Here is a 17,775-nt window from a genome sequence, read left to right as displayed (position 1 = left end):
ATTCCTGCTTTGCCTTTTCAAGTTCTTGGAAGCAGTGTCCACCACATGAATCTTTAATTTCAAGGATCTTTTTCTTATCTGCAAAAATTAAATGATAGCAAACTTTTGTATCAATTTAGACTAAAAAAAGGAAGGAAGGAAAGGAAACCAGATGACATGACTAAAGGCTACAGTGTAACTGAAAAGAGCATGATGCTTAAGAGAGAGACCTGAATTTAAATCCTGTTTCCACTATTTACCAGCTGTTGTATTACTTAACCTCTCTTGAGACTTAGTTCTCTAATATGTAACATTGAATAATACCATCTGTTTTAAAAATTGCCATGAAACCCAATGCTCAGATCGTAGTATTGAATACAATTCCCCACTAAAAGGAACCAGGGATCTTCAAGAAATGGCTGACTCCAGTACTTAGGGTATATACAAGATGAGACTAGAATATTTTGCTATGCCAAAAATTAAGAAATTACTCAAAAACACAGGCATGTCACAAGGACATAGGAGCCAGTTTGAAGGGGCTCCATTAGCTGAATCTGGGACAATTTGAACACTAATTAAGTATAGTAATGAATTATAAAATATTGAAAAAATAGGAATTTGAGTCACACCAATAATCCTACGATAATGGGATAAATGGATGGATAGATGGATAGGTAGGTAAGTTGGTTGATAGGTAGACGGACAGATAAATAAAAAAATAAACAAACAGGTAGTAACTACACAGGCAAACTAGAGAGGAGGATTCTCAGTGATAACAATATACCAAGTGCCAAATGGTAAAAGTAGAAGGAGGTCTGGAGGTGAAAAAATTAAAATTTTTGCAACTGCCAGAGTAAAGACTGGATCAGATAAGATTCAGCAATGACTGCTAAACATAATGGAAAGTTTTAATGAGGAGGACATTTTTATGGTCTTGAAAGTGTCTCCCCACAGATTGCTTATTAGTTGTGATGGGGTAAAAACACAGTAATTATACAGTGAAGAAACTGGACAACACCTTGACCAGGTGCTCAAATGAACCTCACCAATAAAAGACAAGCAGGCATTGAGTACCTCCACATATGATAGCACATCACCTATGCAGTGTTCCAGCTAAGAAAACAACTCGAATCAAAATCATGAAGAAATATCAGATAAACCCAAAACAAGGAAAAGGTTCTATTAAAAGCCAGGGGTTGACGGGTGTTTGGGAGAGCAAAGAATGTCTGTCAAAAACATCAATGTCATAAAAGGCAAAGAGGAATATCCTAGATTAAAGGAGGTTAAAGAGACATGACATCTAAACATAACACTTGTATATGTATAGCTGATTCACTTTTATAAAGCAGAAACTAACACACCATTGTAAAGCAATTATACTCCAATAAAGATGTTAATAAATAAATAAATAAACATAACACCTGACCCCAGACAGATTGCTGTACTGTGGGGAAAAAATGCTGTAAAGACGTTATTGGGTCAATTGACAAAATTAGAATACAAACAGTAGACTGATATAATTGTATAACACATTTTCATCTAATGTTAAATTTACTGTACTAAGGTATACAAGAAAAATCCTTATTTTGGGAAAATATACACTGAAGTACTTTGGGGTAAAAAGGAATAAGGTATATAACTTATCTTCAAGTGGTTCAGGAAAAAATGAAATGTTCAGAGACACATACACACAGAGGAGCACAAATGGAATAAAATGTTATCAATAGGTGTATCTAGGTAAAGGGAATATGAGTGTTCTTTGCAACTATATTTATTTTTGCAACTTTTTTGTAAGCTTGAAATTATCTCCAAATGAAAAAAAGATTCAAAACTGTCAGGAGGTATAAATGTATAAAATTTGTTTGGCACAGTACCTGGCATGGAGCAACCATATGAAAAGGAACAGCTATTGCTATTAGTAACACATAGAGTTTATAAAATTTAAGCAATATGTAAAATTTAAGTAATAAAAATGATACAGAAATAGATTACTACTATTAATATAATTGATATAATAAAGTAGGAATACAAATTGGCACAGGCTCAGAGGCCAATATCCAAAATGTTGATGTAAAAACATTAGTCCAGAAAAATTATTCTTAGCTCTCTTCTGTTTTTTTTGTTTTGTTTTGTTTTTGCGGTACGTGGGCCTCTCACTGTTGTGGCCTCTCCCGTTGCGGAGCACAGGCTCCGGACGCGCAGGCTTAGCAGCCATGGCTCACGGGCCCAGCCACTTCACAGCATGTGGGATCTTCCCGGACCGGGGCACGAACCCGTGTCCCCTGCATCGGCAGGTGGACTCTCAACCACTGAGCCACAAGGGAAGCCCTCTTAGCTCTCTTCTGACTTTTTAGTTTCATTTAAATGGTGCTATTTAAGTTTACGAGCATCAAAGGATTAATGAAGCATCACCATACATGGCATTTATATATTTCATTTAAGATATGGTTTTGTAAACCTAGAAACCTGGCAAATGTCCATTGATAAGAGAATAAATTATAGTATATTCACACAATGGAATACTATACAGCAATGAAAATGAATGAACCAGAGCTATATGCATTAAAAAGACAAATCTTACAAGCTTGCTATTAAGTGGGGAAAAAAAAAACAAGTTACAAAGACTAAAACAAGTATTAAACCATTTTTATAATGTTAAAAGACAAACAAAATATAGCAAAAGCTTTCTGAGTATACCTATATTTGGTCAAAACAAAGAAAAGCAAGAAGATGATTTTTTTAAATCAGAATATTTATTACCTCAGATTGTGGGGAAGTTACAGGGATGGAATTGTGGTGAAACACACAGGGGTCTTCAACAGTACTGGTGATGTTCTACTTCCTAAGTCAAATAGTGGGTTCCTGGTTGTTAGGTTCATAACTTACATGTGTATTACATATATTCTTTGCATGTATCAAGTATTTCATAATTAATATTTAAATTAGTTTTTAAAATGATAAGATATTAGGAGAATATAACCACACTACTAACAGTGGTACTCTCTGGTGGTAGGATTATAAAGGACTTTATATGTTTTGGATTATTTAACCCTTTCCAACTTATGAATTTGTTAATGTGTTTGTTTTTAGGGAAAAAAGATTAAAGAAAGAAAAGTAAATCTTTTTATAGTTGGATTTGTCCTAAGTCAAACCTAATTTCTTTCATATTGATTGGACCTCCCACATAATATTTAAAACTCACTTCTATGCATTTCACAGATTAGAAAGTAATTCTCAGGTTATTCCAAACATGACAACAGACATAAAATGACATTGAAACGTAGGAAGCAAGATACAAATTAAGATAGTATTACCCTACTAATTGGTAAATTAGCATTTAACTAATTGGCAAAAAGATATTCTCAACTATCTAGAATCTAGAGATAAGGAAAAAGGGTTTCTGGATGGGCAATGAGAAAAATAACTGTCAACTGACTTATTAGGAAAGGCAGAGATTCTCTAAGACTCTGTTAATATGCCTGCTGAATTAGAAACGTGGAAACTAAGGCTATTGACTTTGTACATATGATTTGTTCTGGCAATTCTTAGTTCTTTTCCAGGTTACAATGGAGACAGCAGACAAGAAACAAAAAGTACGTATGGTTTGTACATGGAGGGAAGGAGCAGGCTGCAAGGGGTCAATGTCCTAAAAGAACTGCAGCTTATAAAGAATATGGCAGTTCCTAGTTAAAAATCCCAGTAAATAGACAGTATAAGCCCATATTCCTCAGCGAGCTCTGAACACCTCAAGGGGCTGTAGCACAGTGCAATTCTTTTTGAACTGACAACTCTAAGTCACAAAGTAAAAGTTAAATTATTAATTCATCAAATATTCAAGGAACACAAACTATGTGCCATTCACTTTGACAGCTGGTGGAGAGGAAGAGATAAAAACACTGCCCCCCAACCTCAAGAAACCCACGAATGCATCAGAAAACTCTTAACACACTTCAGAAAGATTTCTATTAAAAATAGTTGAAATAAGCTTCAATAAATTGAATGGAAAGGTCTCAGTGATTTGGCAATTCTCTTATGTGTAACCCTTTCTCATCAAAGCCAGGAAATAAAAACATGACTTCTCTACTAAAATTCTCATTATTCTCCTCATAATGAGAGTCACTTATGAATGGAGGGAAGACCATGAAAAGATAGGAAGTAAGAGAGCCTAAAGCAACCCTGTCTTCTAATACAAAATGAAACCTGGGGAGAGGACACACATTACTTAGGAGTAATATCACACATTTTTTCATTCCTGAAAACTGTGCACGTCTTTGATTTCCTTTTATCCTCAAAACAACCCTCTGGAACTGGGATTATGGATAATGCAAAGAATAGTAGGAACAAAATCCCATTACCAGCTTCTGCTTCTGCTTCTTGCATGGCCAAGGGCTGAGCATGGTGTCCAGATGTAAGTGCAGGAAGGATCGCCAGGACCCTAGGGTCTCCTCTGCCAGTGACCCTTGTGGCAGGATCCTTAGAGATCTTGGTCATATTTCTCTGAAACAGATTATCTTCATAGTTAATGCTTATTGAAAATCTTTCTCTACTCAAAATACTAATATTAAAAATATAAAAAGAAAACACAGCCTGAAAAACATCTTGCCTAAACTATCACCAATATTTTTCTTAGGGTTTTATGTGAATACTGTCATTACTATGAACTAGACTCCTATAACCATATTTTCCCAATTAGAACATTATCCAACAGAGGACTGGTGGGCCAGCTATGGGACAGACAGGAGATATAGTTTCCACTTCTAAGATATTTTAATGGTTTCTGTGATCAAACCACAGGACAGACTATGTGAAATCAGAATTGTTTTTGAAAATCCAGAACATTTTCACTGCAGCAGGGAGAAAATTCATTAGAAACTATAGTACCAACCTTTTGCCTCCCATGAATTGAAAGTAACAACAGTAAAAACAATTTTTGAAACATATAGTATGTTATGTTTCTAAATACTTTAATACATATTGTCATTTGTTCACAAGGAAAGACAGTCGAATGCCAATGTGAAGGAGAGAAACTGAGGCTCATCTAAGTGAAACATCTTGCACAAGACCATTTCCTCACTAATATTTATTGAACACTTCCTGCATTCTAGTTTCTGTTTTGGCAGCACAGCTACTAAATTCATTAATGGTGGGACATTCTTTTAAGGCAATATATTTTCAGATTTTAGACAACTACTAAATTTCAAACAGAACAGGTAATCTTGAGTAAAGCTGTCTTGTTTAATTACTTAAAATACATTATATATGCTTAATTCTAGAAGCCTTGATTTTGAGAAACTCATTTCATTGTCAGGAAACCTACCCATGCCGCCCAACAGAGGCAGAGGTCAGTAGGTACAGAGACAATGCAAACTCCAGTCAATCAAGAGGGTATGAGGTTGAGGCCAAAAGGAGTAATAAAAACTGATCCCAAAGGCAGCCAATATTTCCAGTTTCTACTCAAAACTGGAGAAAAGCCAAGATGGCAAAAAAGGCAGGAGCAGCAACCTTTTCTCTTAGTTTTAACTTGACACGGGTGGTAAGAAAACACAAAACACACATCCTTAAATTTGTTTAAAAATTTTGTTCCAGTTGATATTTCTGTTTTCTTTTATCTATTATGAACTGCTGTATTAATATACTTAGTATATGAATATAAATTATATATTTGATAAGGCATTCATTTTATTGAAAACCATATTTTTAATTCATTGCATTCTTGCCATTTAAAATCTGGATCATCTAAACTTAAATGTTCTCACCAACAAAAAATAAGGTAAATATGTGCGGTGATGGATGTGTTAATTTAGATGGTGGGGAGCCTTTCACAATGTATACGTATATCAAATCACCATGATGACACTGTAAGTATCTTACTATTTTATTTGTCAATTGTAGCTCAATAAAGCTGAACAAAATTGATTAAAAATAAAATTAAATCTTGATCACCTAAGTTATTTTAATGAGGACTTGTTTTATATATACTGATCGTTTTTTTCCAGTTTTAATTTTCATGAACAGTTCTAAAAACCACAAATTTAATCAATTATAAATCACAGTTCTGCACACTTATGGCACCCATATTGCAAATTTATAATCACTGCTTTATAATTATTGCTTTATCTCAAGGTCCTGAGCTGAGTTAGCACTAAGACAGCAGAAGGTTGAGTATTATTCTTCTGTGACAAATGCCAGATTAGGCATTTCAGAGGCACCTTTTTCTCAGGAACAGAATCTGATCCCACTCAGTGAAAGCTGCAAAAGTCTAAATTCTTAGCCAAATTATGTGATTCTGTCTCCATATACGTGTGAGACACATAAAGTCTTACAGAGGATCTTACACTGCTTGCACAATTTTAAGCCCTATAAAAAGACCCCAGGGTTGATTATATATATTAACAGTAGGAGAAAGGTGTGGTAGTTTCTTGACTTTTATAGCAGAGAAAAGTTTCCTTTTGCTTCAAAAAAGCAAACTTGAAAGCATATAACATGATTTTCCCATCACTTCTTACCCTTAAAGTCTGCTATAAATAATTCTTCTTAATTATCTACTTTTTCCAAAAATTCTCTATCATGCAGTATTCATGGGAAGTGGTCTTGCTGAGTTAATTTTACATTAAAAGCAACTATTAAGCAGTAACATCTTTGTGAAATCAAGAATAAAAATATCAACTGGGTTGAATTGGGATGGGATAGATTGATCTTTCAGGTTCCTTTGGCTCTAAAATTCTGCAGTGTTTCAAATGCAAGATGCAGAAAGATCAAACTATGTCATTTGTATCCTACCAAAATCCAGGGAATTAGACCAGGGATTCGTATGTTATTTTTCAGATGAGCAACTATGACTACCCAAGGTAAATAAGCTGTTTATCGCTAAGTATGGAGCTGTAACTCAGATTTTTTTGTAGCTTATAACTCTTTCCAGTAGGTATTAATACAAAATGCTCAATCCTGGCCATGAAAATCTTTAATCACAATATTTTAATGAACTGTAGTTCTTACGTCTCAACTCTTCTATCCGACAAACCTTATAATATTGGCATTTTTTTTCTACCTCGAATTCCAAATGTTGAAATTGGCTGGTCGCAATGCCTAGAATATCATTCCGGATTTTTCATGCATATCTAATGTCTTTAATCATAAGGCAGCAAGACTTTGGTTTTATCAGATCTCCCACACAAACTAAAAGCTGGTGTCAGAGAATACTTACACAACAAAAAGAATACAACTAATTCATTCTACATGCACATATATAGTACACTAACAAAACTGGGCTTTTTGTGTGAGTGAGCCATGCCTCTACTTGCTTGTTTCTATATCAATATTCTTTGTACCCAGTTGGCATTTTTTGCCTACATGAGATATAAATTCCTTGAGGGCAAGAAATAGGCCTCCAAACTTTTCAGAAGATCTTAAGAAACCCTAGTTTAATACGATGCATATTTCTTGAAGTAGTCATGCCCAAAAAACAAAAATAGGAAAGAAAGTTATTCCGTTTCTGAAATCCCAGGCCCTTACAAAGAACAGTATATATATATTTTTTTAGGAAAAAGATGTCTAGTAACTAAAAGCTCTGCTCATATTTGTAGCACTATGAAGAAGCAAATTTGGGGGGGGCAAAAACAAAATTGCAATCCTTTGAATTTGCTAAAAGTTTTTTAAACCACTAGTAAAGACACAAGTCTTACACCTATTAAACTGGAGAATGAAGAAAGGAAAAAGTACCAAATGCAGCTTCTACAATCATCTTTCACATTTAACCATAGCTTTTTTCACTTATCAGGGACATACCTTTCCCCAGTCTGAGCTGACAGTTTCTATAAGTAGGGAGAGTATATCTTGAAATGCTTTCTGTATGCAGGTCTTTAGTTTTTCAAAATATTGCACGGACACCCATTTCGAAGAACAAGTCGACATGAGTTCCAAAAGGTACTTGTTCTCTGAACCACTGGCTTGCTCCTTCTGGGTGTCCTTTAAGAGAAACTCAAGGACAGTGAGGATGTCTTCCTCATACTGATGGATTTCCAGTTGGATCCGCCTAGCTTCCTGCCCAGTCCATTCTCTGCGACTCTGGTCTAAACGCGTTTGTAATTCTGTCTCCTTCTGAAGAAGCAGCTCAGTTTTTTGTTTCATAAAGTCTTCTTTAGCTGCTGCAAGCACCTCATTAATTTTATTTCGATGATCATCTAAAAATTGCCGGTAATCTTGCTCATTTTGTTCTTGAATTCTGTGGATTTCTTCTTGCTTTTCTTTGTTCCATTCACTCTGGGCCTTTGCCAACTCAGCCCTGACAACCATGGGGACTTCCTCATTCTTTAACTCAAGCTCTCTCTGCAGAGAATGAATCTTCTCTTCCAATTGCTTTCCAGGTATGACATTTTTCTCCATATTTGCAATCTCACTTTTCCATTTCTCTTTAGCTTCAGAAACAGCAAATAATATCTAAAGGACATAATAATGTACAATGAAAACTCTCTATGATTCTCCTCATTAATAAAAAAAAATTAAAGTAACCATTTGGGTTAACCTTCGAACTTACTAATAAGAGATTTAATACCAAAATTAAAGGGAAAAAGTAAATTTAGATACGACATTGACTGGTCCTAAAATATACTTACACTAAACTTAAGGATCTTTTCCCTCATTTTAAATCACCTAATACTTTGTCTTACGTTATTTAAAATAAAACATCCATTTCTATATGAATTACTAGAAATTTAAACTGACCAAAAATATATAATTACATAATTATCTAAAACTAATTTTAGAAAAAAATTCATATTTGTTTTTTTAATACAGATGCTGTCTCAAATCTAAGCCCCCAACAAATGAATTATCTTTTATATGAAGCAAAATCAGCCTCTAAGGAAATCTTACTAATATTTTTAGGAATGTAACATATAACCTGCACAATAACTTGCTGACAAACATACTGTATTTTAATGTAATTTTAGTGGTTAAAACAGTTCATTAAATGACAATATCAAACAGAAAAAGTCATTTTTTCATTAATCCAATTTTTGTTTATAACAGAATAGCAAGACTAGCAGATCACAGACACCAGTAGTACCTACCCAAAAAGTAATAGGGAATCAAAAAGCCTGAGCTGTAGCTCAAATCCTGACTTGGATTGCAGAGGCAGCCTAGCTCAGTGCTTAACAGAACAGGCTCTGGAGACAAACTGCTGGAATTAACTTCCCATTCCTCAACTTCTTTGAGCCTCAGTTTCCTCATCTATAAAATGGGGATAATTACAATGCCCACCTGATAGAGTTTTTTTTTCTATTTTTTGGATTAAATGACAAAAGGAAATAATCTATTTAAAGCACTTAGGGGACTTCCCTGGTGGTCCAGCGGTTAACAATCTGCCTTACAATGCTGGGGACGCAGGTTCAATCCCTGGTCTGGGAACTAAGATCTCACATGGCGGGGCGGGGGGACTAAGCCTGCGCACTGCAACTACTGAGCCTGTGTGCTCTAGAGCCCGCACACCACAACTAGAGAGCTTGCACACCACAATGAAGACCCAACGCAGCCAAATAAATAAGCAAATAAATATTTTTTAAAAATAAAATAAGGGCTTCCCTGGTGGCGCAGTCGTTGAGAGTCCGCCTGCCGATGCAGGGGACACAGGTTCGTGCCCTGGTCCGGGAAGATCCCACATGCCGCAGAGCGGCTGGGCACGTGAGCCATGGCCGCTGAGCCTGCGCATCCGGAGAGGCCCGCGTACCACAAAAAAAAAAATAAATAAATAAATTAAATAAAATAAAATAAAAAATAAAATAAAATAAAAAAATAAAGCAATTAGAGCCTGGCAAACAATAAGACTCAAAAAATGTTATATAGTTACTGTTACTGTTGGCTGCATGGGCTTAGAAAAATTCTTAATCTCTTTTGCACTTAGTGTCTTCTATATAACGAGCAGATTGGATGATGATCTCAAGTCCCTTTTACTTCTAATATTCCCTGGATTGAATTCAAAGAAGTCACAAGGATACAAATGTAAAAGAAGAACTGGCCATCTCCAAAGGCTTGGCCTAGACAATGGTGACTGCTATGAATCAATACCATATATACTGACTATACTGCTGAACTGAATGAATAAGCATTTTCAGAACTCTAATGGAAAACTGATGAATTCATAAAAGTGCTAACATAAGATCAAGATGAAAAAAATTAATTACATGGGACTGAGTCAACTGATGAGGATGATTATAATTTTTGTGACTTTCTGTTTGAATTAAAAAAAAAAAAATCCCAAAAGGACTCAGAGGCAAAAAATATACAAGTCAATTTTCACTGTAAAGTAAAGGAGCTATTACAGTGGAGGATTACTGGACTAAATGTCAATATTATGACATAGAAAAAAAAATATATATATATGTGTCAAAAAAATACCATATATACGCTCTGGCTGTTGAGACAGGGGGGGGTCTGCGTCCTTAATTCTCAGCTATTATATAATTAGAGCGAACATCTTCAACTATATGGATATCTAGACACATGTTACATACCTTTATTCAATAAAATGTGTTCCTGAATAGTTGGATATAAATCAAAACTTTTGAATCATACTTTAAGTTTACTAAAGGAACCCACTATCTAAGATGAGCTTCACAAAGGAATTCACAGAAAAATTCTTTTGCTACCAGCAGAATAATTCAGTAACGATTTGAAACATGTTTGAAACATGTTTCCTTTCCCAAAAAGGAAATCAGGTCGTGTCACAATGGATGCCTGGAAATTATTAACAGGTAACCTGGGTGGAGGTGTCAGATCCCAGGGAATTTGCATGACCCGCCCAATGCTCACCGAAAGTGTACAACCTCTCACATAAAATTTTACAAGGAGAATTTGACAGCATTAATTGATTTAATGTTTCCTGATGTTGCTATACATTAGAATCACCTGAGGAGCTTTTAAAATCCCTAAGCCCAGGGCTTCCCTGGTGGCGTAGTGGTTGAGAGTCCACCTGCCGATGCAGGGGACATGGGTTCGTGCCCCGGTCCAAGAGGATCCCACATGCCGCAGAGCGGCTAGGCCCCTGAGCCATGGCCGCTGAGCCTGCGCTCCGCAATGGGAGAGGCCACAACAGTGAGAGGCCCACGTACCGCAAACAAAACAAAACAAAACAAAAATCCCTAAGCCCAGGCCACACCCTGTACCAACTGAAACATAAAGCCTTGGGGTGCGAGCCAGGCAAAAGTATTTTTTAAAAGATCCTCACATTTTTCCAATGTGCAGCAAAGTTTGGGCACCACTGAACCAACTTGCCGACTTCTGGACTCTGGAAACTGGCTTTAAATTTCCACAGATCTTGATGGATCACTCTAATCTTATAAGAACTCTCCAGCAAATGCTATGAAACTGGCTCTTGCTCATCTCATTCGGCTTGGAGGAAGCATTTGCACAAAACACTATGTTTTGTTGCTGAATAATTATCTAGAACACTGCTGCTCACACCCAAGTGTGGTCCAAAGACCAGCAGTTACCACATCACCCATGAGTCAGTTACAAAGTCTAATTCTTGGGACTTACTCCAGACCCAACAAATCAGCATCTCCAGGAGCAAAGCCCAGGAATGTGCTCTAACAAACCCTCCAGGTGATTCTCATGCCTGCTAAAGTCTGAGAAGCAACACACCGTCCTCTCGTTTCTGTATTTCTGCATTCACATATATTCAGACCTTCTGTGTTCTTAAGGAAAAAATCAACTTTATTATTCTTAACTTCTGAGCTCTAAGACACATATGCATACCATCATATTATTTCCTCTTTCTCTCTCTCTCTTAAACTTCCTTTTGAAATATTTCAACATACTAAAAGTACAGAGAATATTGTAATGAACCATTACATGAACTACCCATGAACTACCATATAAGTTGAGAAAAATATTAGATTTTTTTACTTATGCTGAATTATTTCCTTAAGTAATTTGTGGAATAAGATTATGAATGCAACATATGACTCATTTATAATGTCTGTTATGCACATTATTTTCTAAAATGGTTGTGACAATATAAGAGTAGCATATGCTTGATACTGCAATCTATTTTGTGCATTACAATTAAGAAGAGAAGATATAAACATATGGCATAAAATATCACCTTAAGTTTGCTATTTGGACTCTCATGACGACTATCTGTTCATATCTTTGGTGTACTCACCCACAGATTCTCTTATAAATTTGTATTGTTTTTTAAAATCATATATTAATATTAACGTTTCTGTTTGATTCATTTACTTTCCTTATTTTTATTATCCCCTTCACTTGTTTTTTATTACAAAAACAAATGTTTTAAATGTTTGTACATATTTTATCCCATTTACCTGTCTTGGCTACTGTGCCTTGCCTGTTGCCTCACAACTGAGTTATTATGATGCAAATCTGAGATATTCCATTTCTTTTAATTTTTCTATACTATCATTTAAAAGTGTTTATCTTCTGAATCAACCTAGAGTTTGTTGTGATGTAGGGGGGGTGGGAAAACAATTTTTCTAAAATGCTATCATAAGATGATTTATTATGGAAAATTCCTCATTTCCTTGTTTTGAAACAATTTATTAAGCTTTTAGTCATAGTTGGGCCTATCTCAAGTCTGTATAGTACTGAATGAAAAAGAATTCTGTTTTTGTGACTCAACACTGTCTGAATTGCTGCTTTCCAACATATTCTATTAAGTGTTAGGGCTGGACTACTATTTCTTTTCCAGAACATTTAGAAAAATTTCTAGTCCTTTCAGTTTTCCAAATAAATTTTAGAATTATTGTGTCAAACTTCAAAACTATGTTCAGTTTATTGGCATTTTGATTAGAACCGGTTTACACTAATAAATTAAGTTGTGAGGATACAAATGGTTAAAATATCTGATGTTTCCAGTCAAGGGACAAGACATCTCTGGAAAGGAGAGCTTGTTATTTACCAAGGGGAGTATATTATAAGACTACTGACACAGCACAGAAAACAGTAGTCATGCATGTGAAAGGATACTGTATAGCTAATTGCTCTCTCAGTTTCTCCTAAAGATACCACAAGATAAACAGGGATTTCATTCCATGGGTAAGGTTATGCTCCAGATTATGAGAGTTTCACAACCCTGAAACACATTCTCTCCCCCTCCACAACTTGATGATGATGAGAACAGATCCCACTAATCAGGCCCTATGCTTAGTATACATTATCACATTTAATCCTCCCACAGTGCTGTGAGCAGGTAGGAGTTCCCGGGACTCAGATGAGGCCCTCCTGAAGCTTCTTTCCAGGACAGCTCTTACCCGTTTGGCCACAGACTGCTCTTGTAGCTCCTCCCACTTTTTCTGTTCTGCCCTTAGAAGTGCTTTATACTCTGCAAGCTCCGGCAGTTCTTCCAGCCACCGATGACGAGCATTCTGCACAGCTGTTTCTACCTGCAGGAGAGCAATTGCAGGAGAGAGAGAGGTAAAGGAACGTATAAAATTTCAGAAAGATCCCATATGCAGGTAACCACTATGATTTCATGTGCATTTACACTGTATTGCACTACAGTAGTTAAACTGACTTCAAGCACCCCACCTTACCCCAAACAGTAGGGGTTCTAAATGTTCTAAATGTCCCATACTATCCACTGCAAAAGGCAAAGCAGGAATTAGAAATCTATACATGTTTGATGGCCACTACTATTATTAGAAAGCTTTATACAAAGTACCAATTGCCATTTCCAACAAACTCCTATTTATCTTGGGGAAAAAGAAGAAGACAGGCAGGAAGGCTGCTTGGTGTCAGCCACTGTCCAATCAGTATACCCACTATACCCACCACCTCCTCAGACCTCGTGCCCGACATATAAACACATGCACACAGGCAAGCATGCACCAACATATTGTAGTTTAGAGCCTTACACCTGGCAAATTTTCTTGCTGTCAAGAATGAATTTGTGAATATCAAGTGAGGTTGACAGTTCAGTTCTGGCAAAAATGTAAGACTTGATGAATTCTGAGGGTGATCTGGTTGTACATCTGTTACAGGGTGACCACAGATCATTTATTAAATAAACTTTCCTTATTTCCTTGTTTGAAATATCCAGATACACAACATATGTATAGCCATACACACACACAAAAGCAGAGTTGATATAAGGGGATGAATTTCTCACTAAAATACTAAATACATTTATAGGTAAATTCCAGGAAGTTAAAAATATGGGGAAAAGATAAAGCTCCTATAGAAATTTACATTCCTTTAGAAGTTATTATGAACATTTCCTTTCTACTATATCATGCTATTTGTTTTTCTTCACAAGATCTGTGATCGTATAAATACCTAAGCAGCACCCCTAAGAACATGTCTCTTTGCCTATAGAACATTTTCTTAAATCTGTTGAGAAAATTATTTTTTAACTGATTGAAAATGTCCTTGATACAATTACTATATTTGCCTATGCTTCCAAACTTTAAGGATTCCTTGTAAAACCATGTATAACAATTTAACCAATAGGTAGAATTTCAAGTATTTATCAAAAGCAGAGTATGTTTTTTTAAAAACTTTACTTCAGGCATTATCTTAAGACTTTATAATAAGTAAAAGATCTAAAATAAAAAGTATACAACAAATAATATTACATTAAGGTCCAGGGACCTCTGAGGGCTAGAAACCCTGTCAGATGGTCTGTGAGGTCAAAACTATTTTCAAAAATTTGGACCTTATTTGTCTTTTTTTTACTCCCATTCTTTCATGTGTAAATAGTGCACTTCTCCAGAGGCTACATGCTGTATGATATGTCTCTTCTCTGATAGCCAATGGCAAGTATGAGCGAGGATTCTTGTTATTTAAATTTCTTAGATATTTTTCCAATACAGTAAACAGACATACTACCAACACAGAAAAGGCTCCTTCGAGTCTTCAATTTTTAAAAGCGTAAAGACATCCTGAGAACAAAAAATTCAAGAATCACTGTAATAGATAATATTGATAAATCAAATAACTCATCGTTATTCTGTTAACACAGAGCTATACTTTTCTCTGGATGACCTTTCTTGGAACCAAGTAACGTATTATAGCTTAGAGCCTTACACCTGGCAAATTTTCTTGCTGTCAAGAATGAATTTGTGACCATAAAGTGAGGTTGATACTTCAATTCTGGCAAAAATGTAAGACTTGATGAATTCTGAGGGTGATCTGGTTGTACATCTGTTACAGGGAGACAGGGGTTGGGATTTATAGACAAAGTCCCATTTGCAGGGGCATGCCTGCAGATTCAACTCTCAAGTCTCAACACAAATACTGTTATATACCTTATTCACTTTAAGCTTACTTATCTATAACTACCTTAGTGGAATATTTACTATAAAGTTAGATAAGAAGGATTCATAATTAAATTGTGCTTCATTCAGATGTAAAACCATCATCGTTAACCTCAGGCATCTTAATGTTTAGACGGACCTCAGAGGAGCAAACATTTTGTAAACTGAAAGAACATACAGAAAAACTGAGAGGCGACAGCTTTGTGACAGAAATATGAAAATTTGGGGGACAACATAAGATTGTTATCCTACCCTGGGGTATACAAAATGTCTAAGTATAAAGTTATGAACAAGTTCAATGGTAGCACTTTACGGGTTTTCATTAATAGGCAGGCGGTTCCAATAATTTTACTATAGGAAACCTGCCTATTACCTGTTTGGCAATATTTTCACAATATTTGAGTTCCGATTCAACCTCAAGTTTCTTCAAGTCCCCCTTGATGGCTATTTCCTTCTCTTGCTCTAAATTTTGCTGGATCTTTCGCTTCTGCTCTTCTATCATGATTGCCATCTCTTTCTTGGAAATAACGTCAATGGCAGTTTCTTGGTCAGTTTGGCTGCAACAATCCGAGGTCTTCTTTTTCATAGCCTTTATAGTTTGATCCAGCTTAGACTGCCACTCCTTTTCAAGCTGCTGAATAAGTTCTTGTTTGATCTGTTTTCAGAAGAAAAATCGTATGAAAAGAAAAATATTCAAATAAGCAAAAACTAGAATTAATAGCTAGCCAAAAAAGCAACCACAGCAGTGTTTGAAAACCATCTAGACATTGTTGTAGTTATTATGTGAGGTTTAGAAATTTAGTCAATGAGAATATATTCAAGGAAATCCTGAAAGTTACTCTTTGACCTTATCTATGGGACATAAATCACATGGAAGAGTTAAGTATATTGTGTAAGGTCAGGCTATCTTGCTCTCAAGTTGCGACCTTCTGGAAGCTTTGACATTGCCACTACAATGATTACATGATGAAAAAAAAACAACAACAACAAAGAAAACTTCTACTATTAATATGTGATTTTCCATCAATACCAGGCTTTCCACAAAGCAGGCACTGGGTAAGCATAATTAATGAACCTAAAATTGAACAATCTAAAAAACATTTTTACTTATTTGGACACATTAGAATCTTGTTTCTTACGATATGAAATTGTACTCAGTCAACTGCGTTCAAGAGGACGGCATGGGCTTCCCTGGTGGCGCAGTGGTTGAGAGTCCGCCTGCCAATGCAGGGGACATGGGTTCGTGCCCCGGTCCAGGAAGATCCCACATGCCGCAGAGCGGCTGGGCCCGTGAGCCATGGCCGCTGAGCCTGCGCCTCCGGAGCCTGTGCTCCACAACGGGAAAGGCCGCAACAGTGAGAGGCCCGCGTACCGCAAAAAAAAAAAAAAAAAAATAGAAGGGCGTTATTGGAAGGATGCCTTAGTGATTCTACTTTCAACAGTGTAGTGGGATGGACCCAAACATAATTAGTACTGGGCAAAACTGTGAAATAGCAAAATTTGCTTTTCCCTTTTCCTGTTTCCCACCTCCTGGGTATCCAGAGTTCTCAGACAGCTTCCCGGGCTACCCCTGGCTGTATTGCTTCTCTCAGAAAGGTCATCTTGTGTGGCCCTTTTTGCTCTATGCTTTATGCTTTCCTGACAAAACACAAAAACATTAGCTGTCTCTCTCACTTCCCTGGTAAATAACTGGTCAGCAAATCCAACTAAAAAACAATTTGCAGCAATGTACAAATAGGGGATTTGTTTTGCGTCATCCATTTTTTTTTAAAATAAATTTATTTATTTATTTATTTTGGCTGCGTTGGGTCTTCGTTGCTGTGCACAGGCTTTCTCTAGTTGCGGTGAGTGGGGGCTACTCTTCGTTGCGGTGCACGGGCTTCTCATCGCAGTGGCTTCTCTTGTTGTGGAGCATGGGTTCTAGGTGTGTGGGCTTCAGTAGTTGTGGCACACGGGCTCAGTAGCTGTGGCTCGCAGGCTCAGTAGTTGTGGCTCACAGTCTCTAGAGCACAGCTTCAGCAGTTGTGGCACACAGGCTTAGTTGCTCCACGGTATGTGGAATCTTCCCGGACCAGGGCTCGAACCTGTGTCCCCTGCATTGGCAGGCGGATTCTTAACCACTGGGCCACCAGGGAAGCCCCATTCACATTTTTTTATAGATATATGGCTAGATATATTCCATAGTATATACTTTTATGTTAAAAAATGACTAGTAAAAGAATTTCAGGTGCCAGCACTAGATTGATGAGATTTGGGGGAGAGGAGAGGAGATGAGTAGTAGGGAGGTCAAAAGACAGGACATTGGCCTATGATTCCATCTTGAGATAGCCCCAACCCTGATTAATAGCAATCTTGCGGTCAGAAGAACCTAGTTTGAGAACTTATTGTACTTCCAACTAGGTTTTTAAGATCATAATTTGGTTCTTAATTTTCTTGGAAACTATGAGCATTTTCTAATCTCACTTGCTACTTAGGAAATAGAAGTAAAGTTTTGTGCTTCTAAGCCTACCCAGTCATTACTTCT

At 36.5% G+C, this 17,775-nt stretch overlaps 1 protein-coding gene across 1 annotated transcript in view; it reads right to left on the bottom strand.

Annotated features, from left to right (window-relative positions):
• The window catches only part of CEP152 (centrosomal protein 152), a 90,653-nt gene that overhangs the window by 14,215 nt on the left and 58,663 nt on the right, over nt 1–17,775 (bottom strand). The window contains 5 exon segments of the mRNA XM_007455553.1: nt 1–78; nt 4,335–4,476; nt 7,765–8,415; nt 13,248–13,379; nt 15,625–15,906. The exon segment at nt 1–78 is cut by the window's left edge and continues 93 nt beyond it. Coding sequence (XP_007455615.1) covers nt 1–78; nt 4,335–4,476; nt 7,765–8,415; nt 13,248–13,379; nt 15,625–15,906 — 1,285 coding nt within the window.

This window comes from Lipotes vexillifer, unplaced genomic scaffold (genome assembly GCF_000442215.2).
Source record: "Lipotes vexillifer unplaced genomic scaffold, Lipotes_vexillifer_v1.1 scaffold24, whole genome shotgun sequence".
Lineage (NCBI taxonomy): Eukaryota > Metazoa > Chordata > Mammalia > Artiodactyla > Lipotidae > Lipotes > Lipotes vexillifer.
This window is presented reverse-complemented; position numbering and strand designations above follow the sequence as displayed.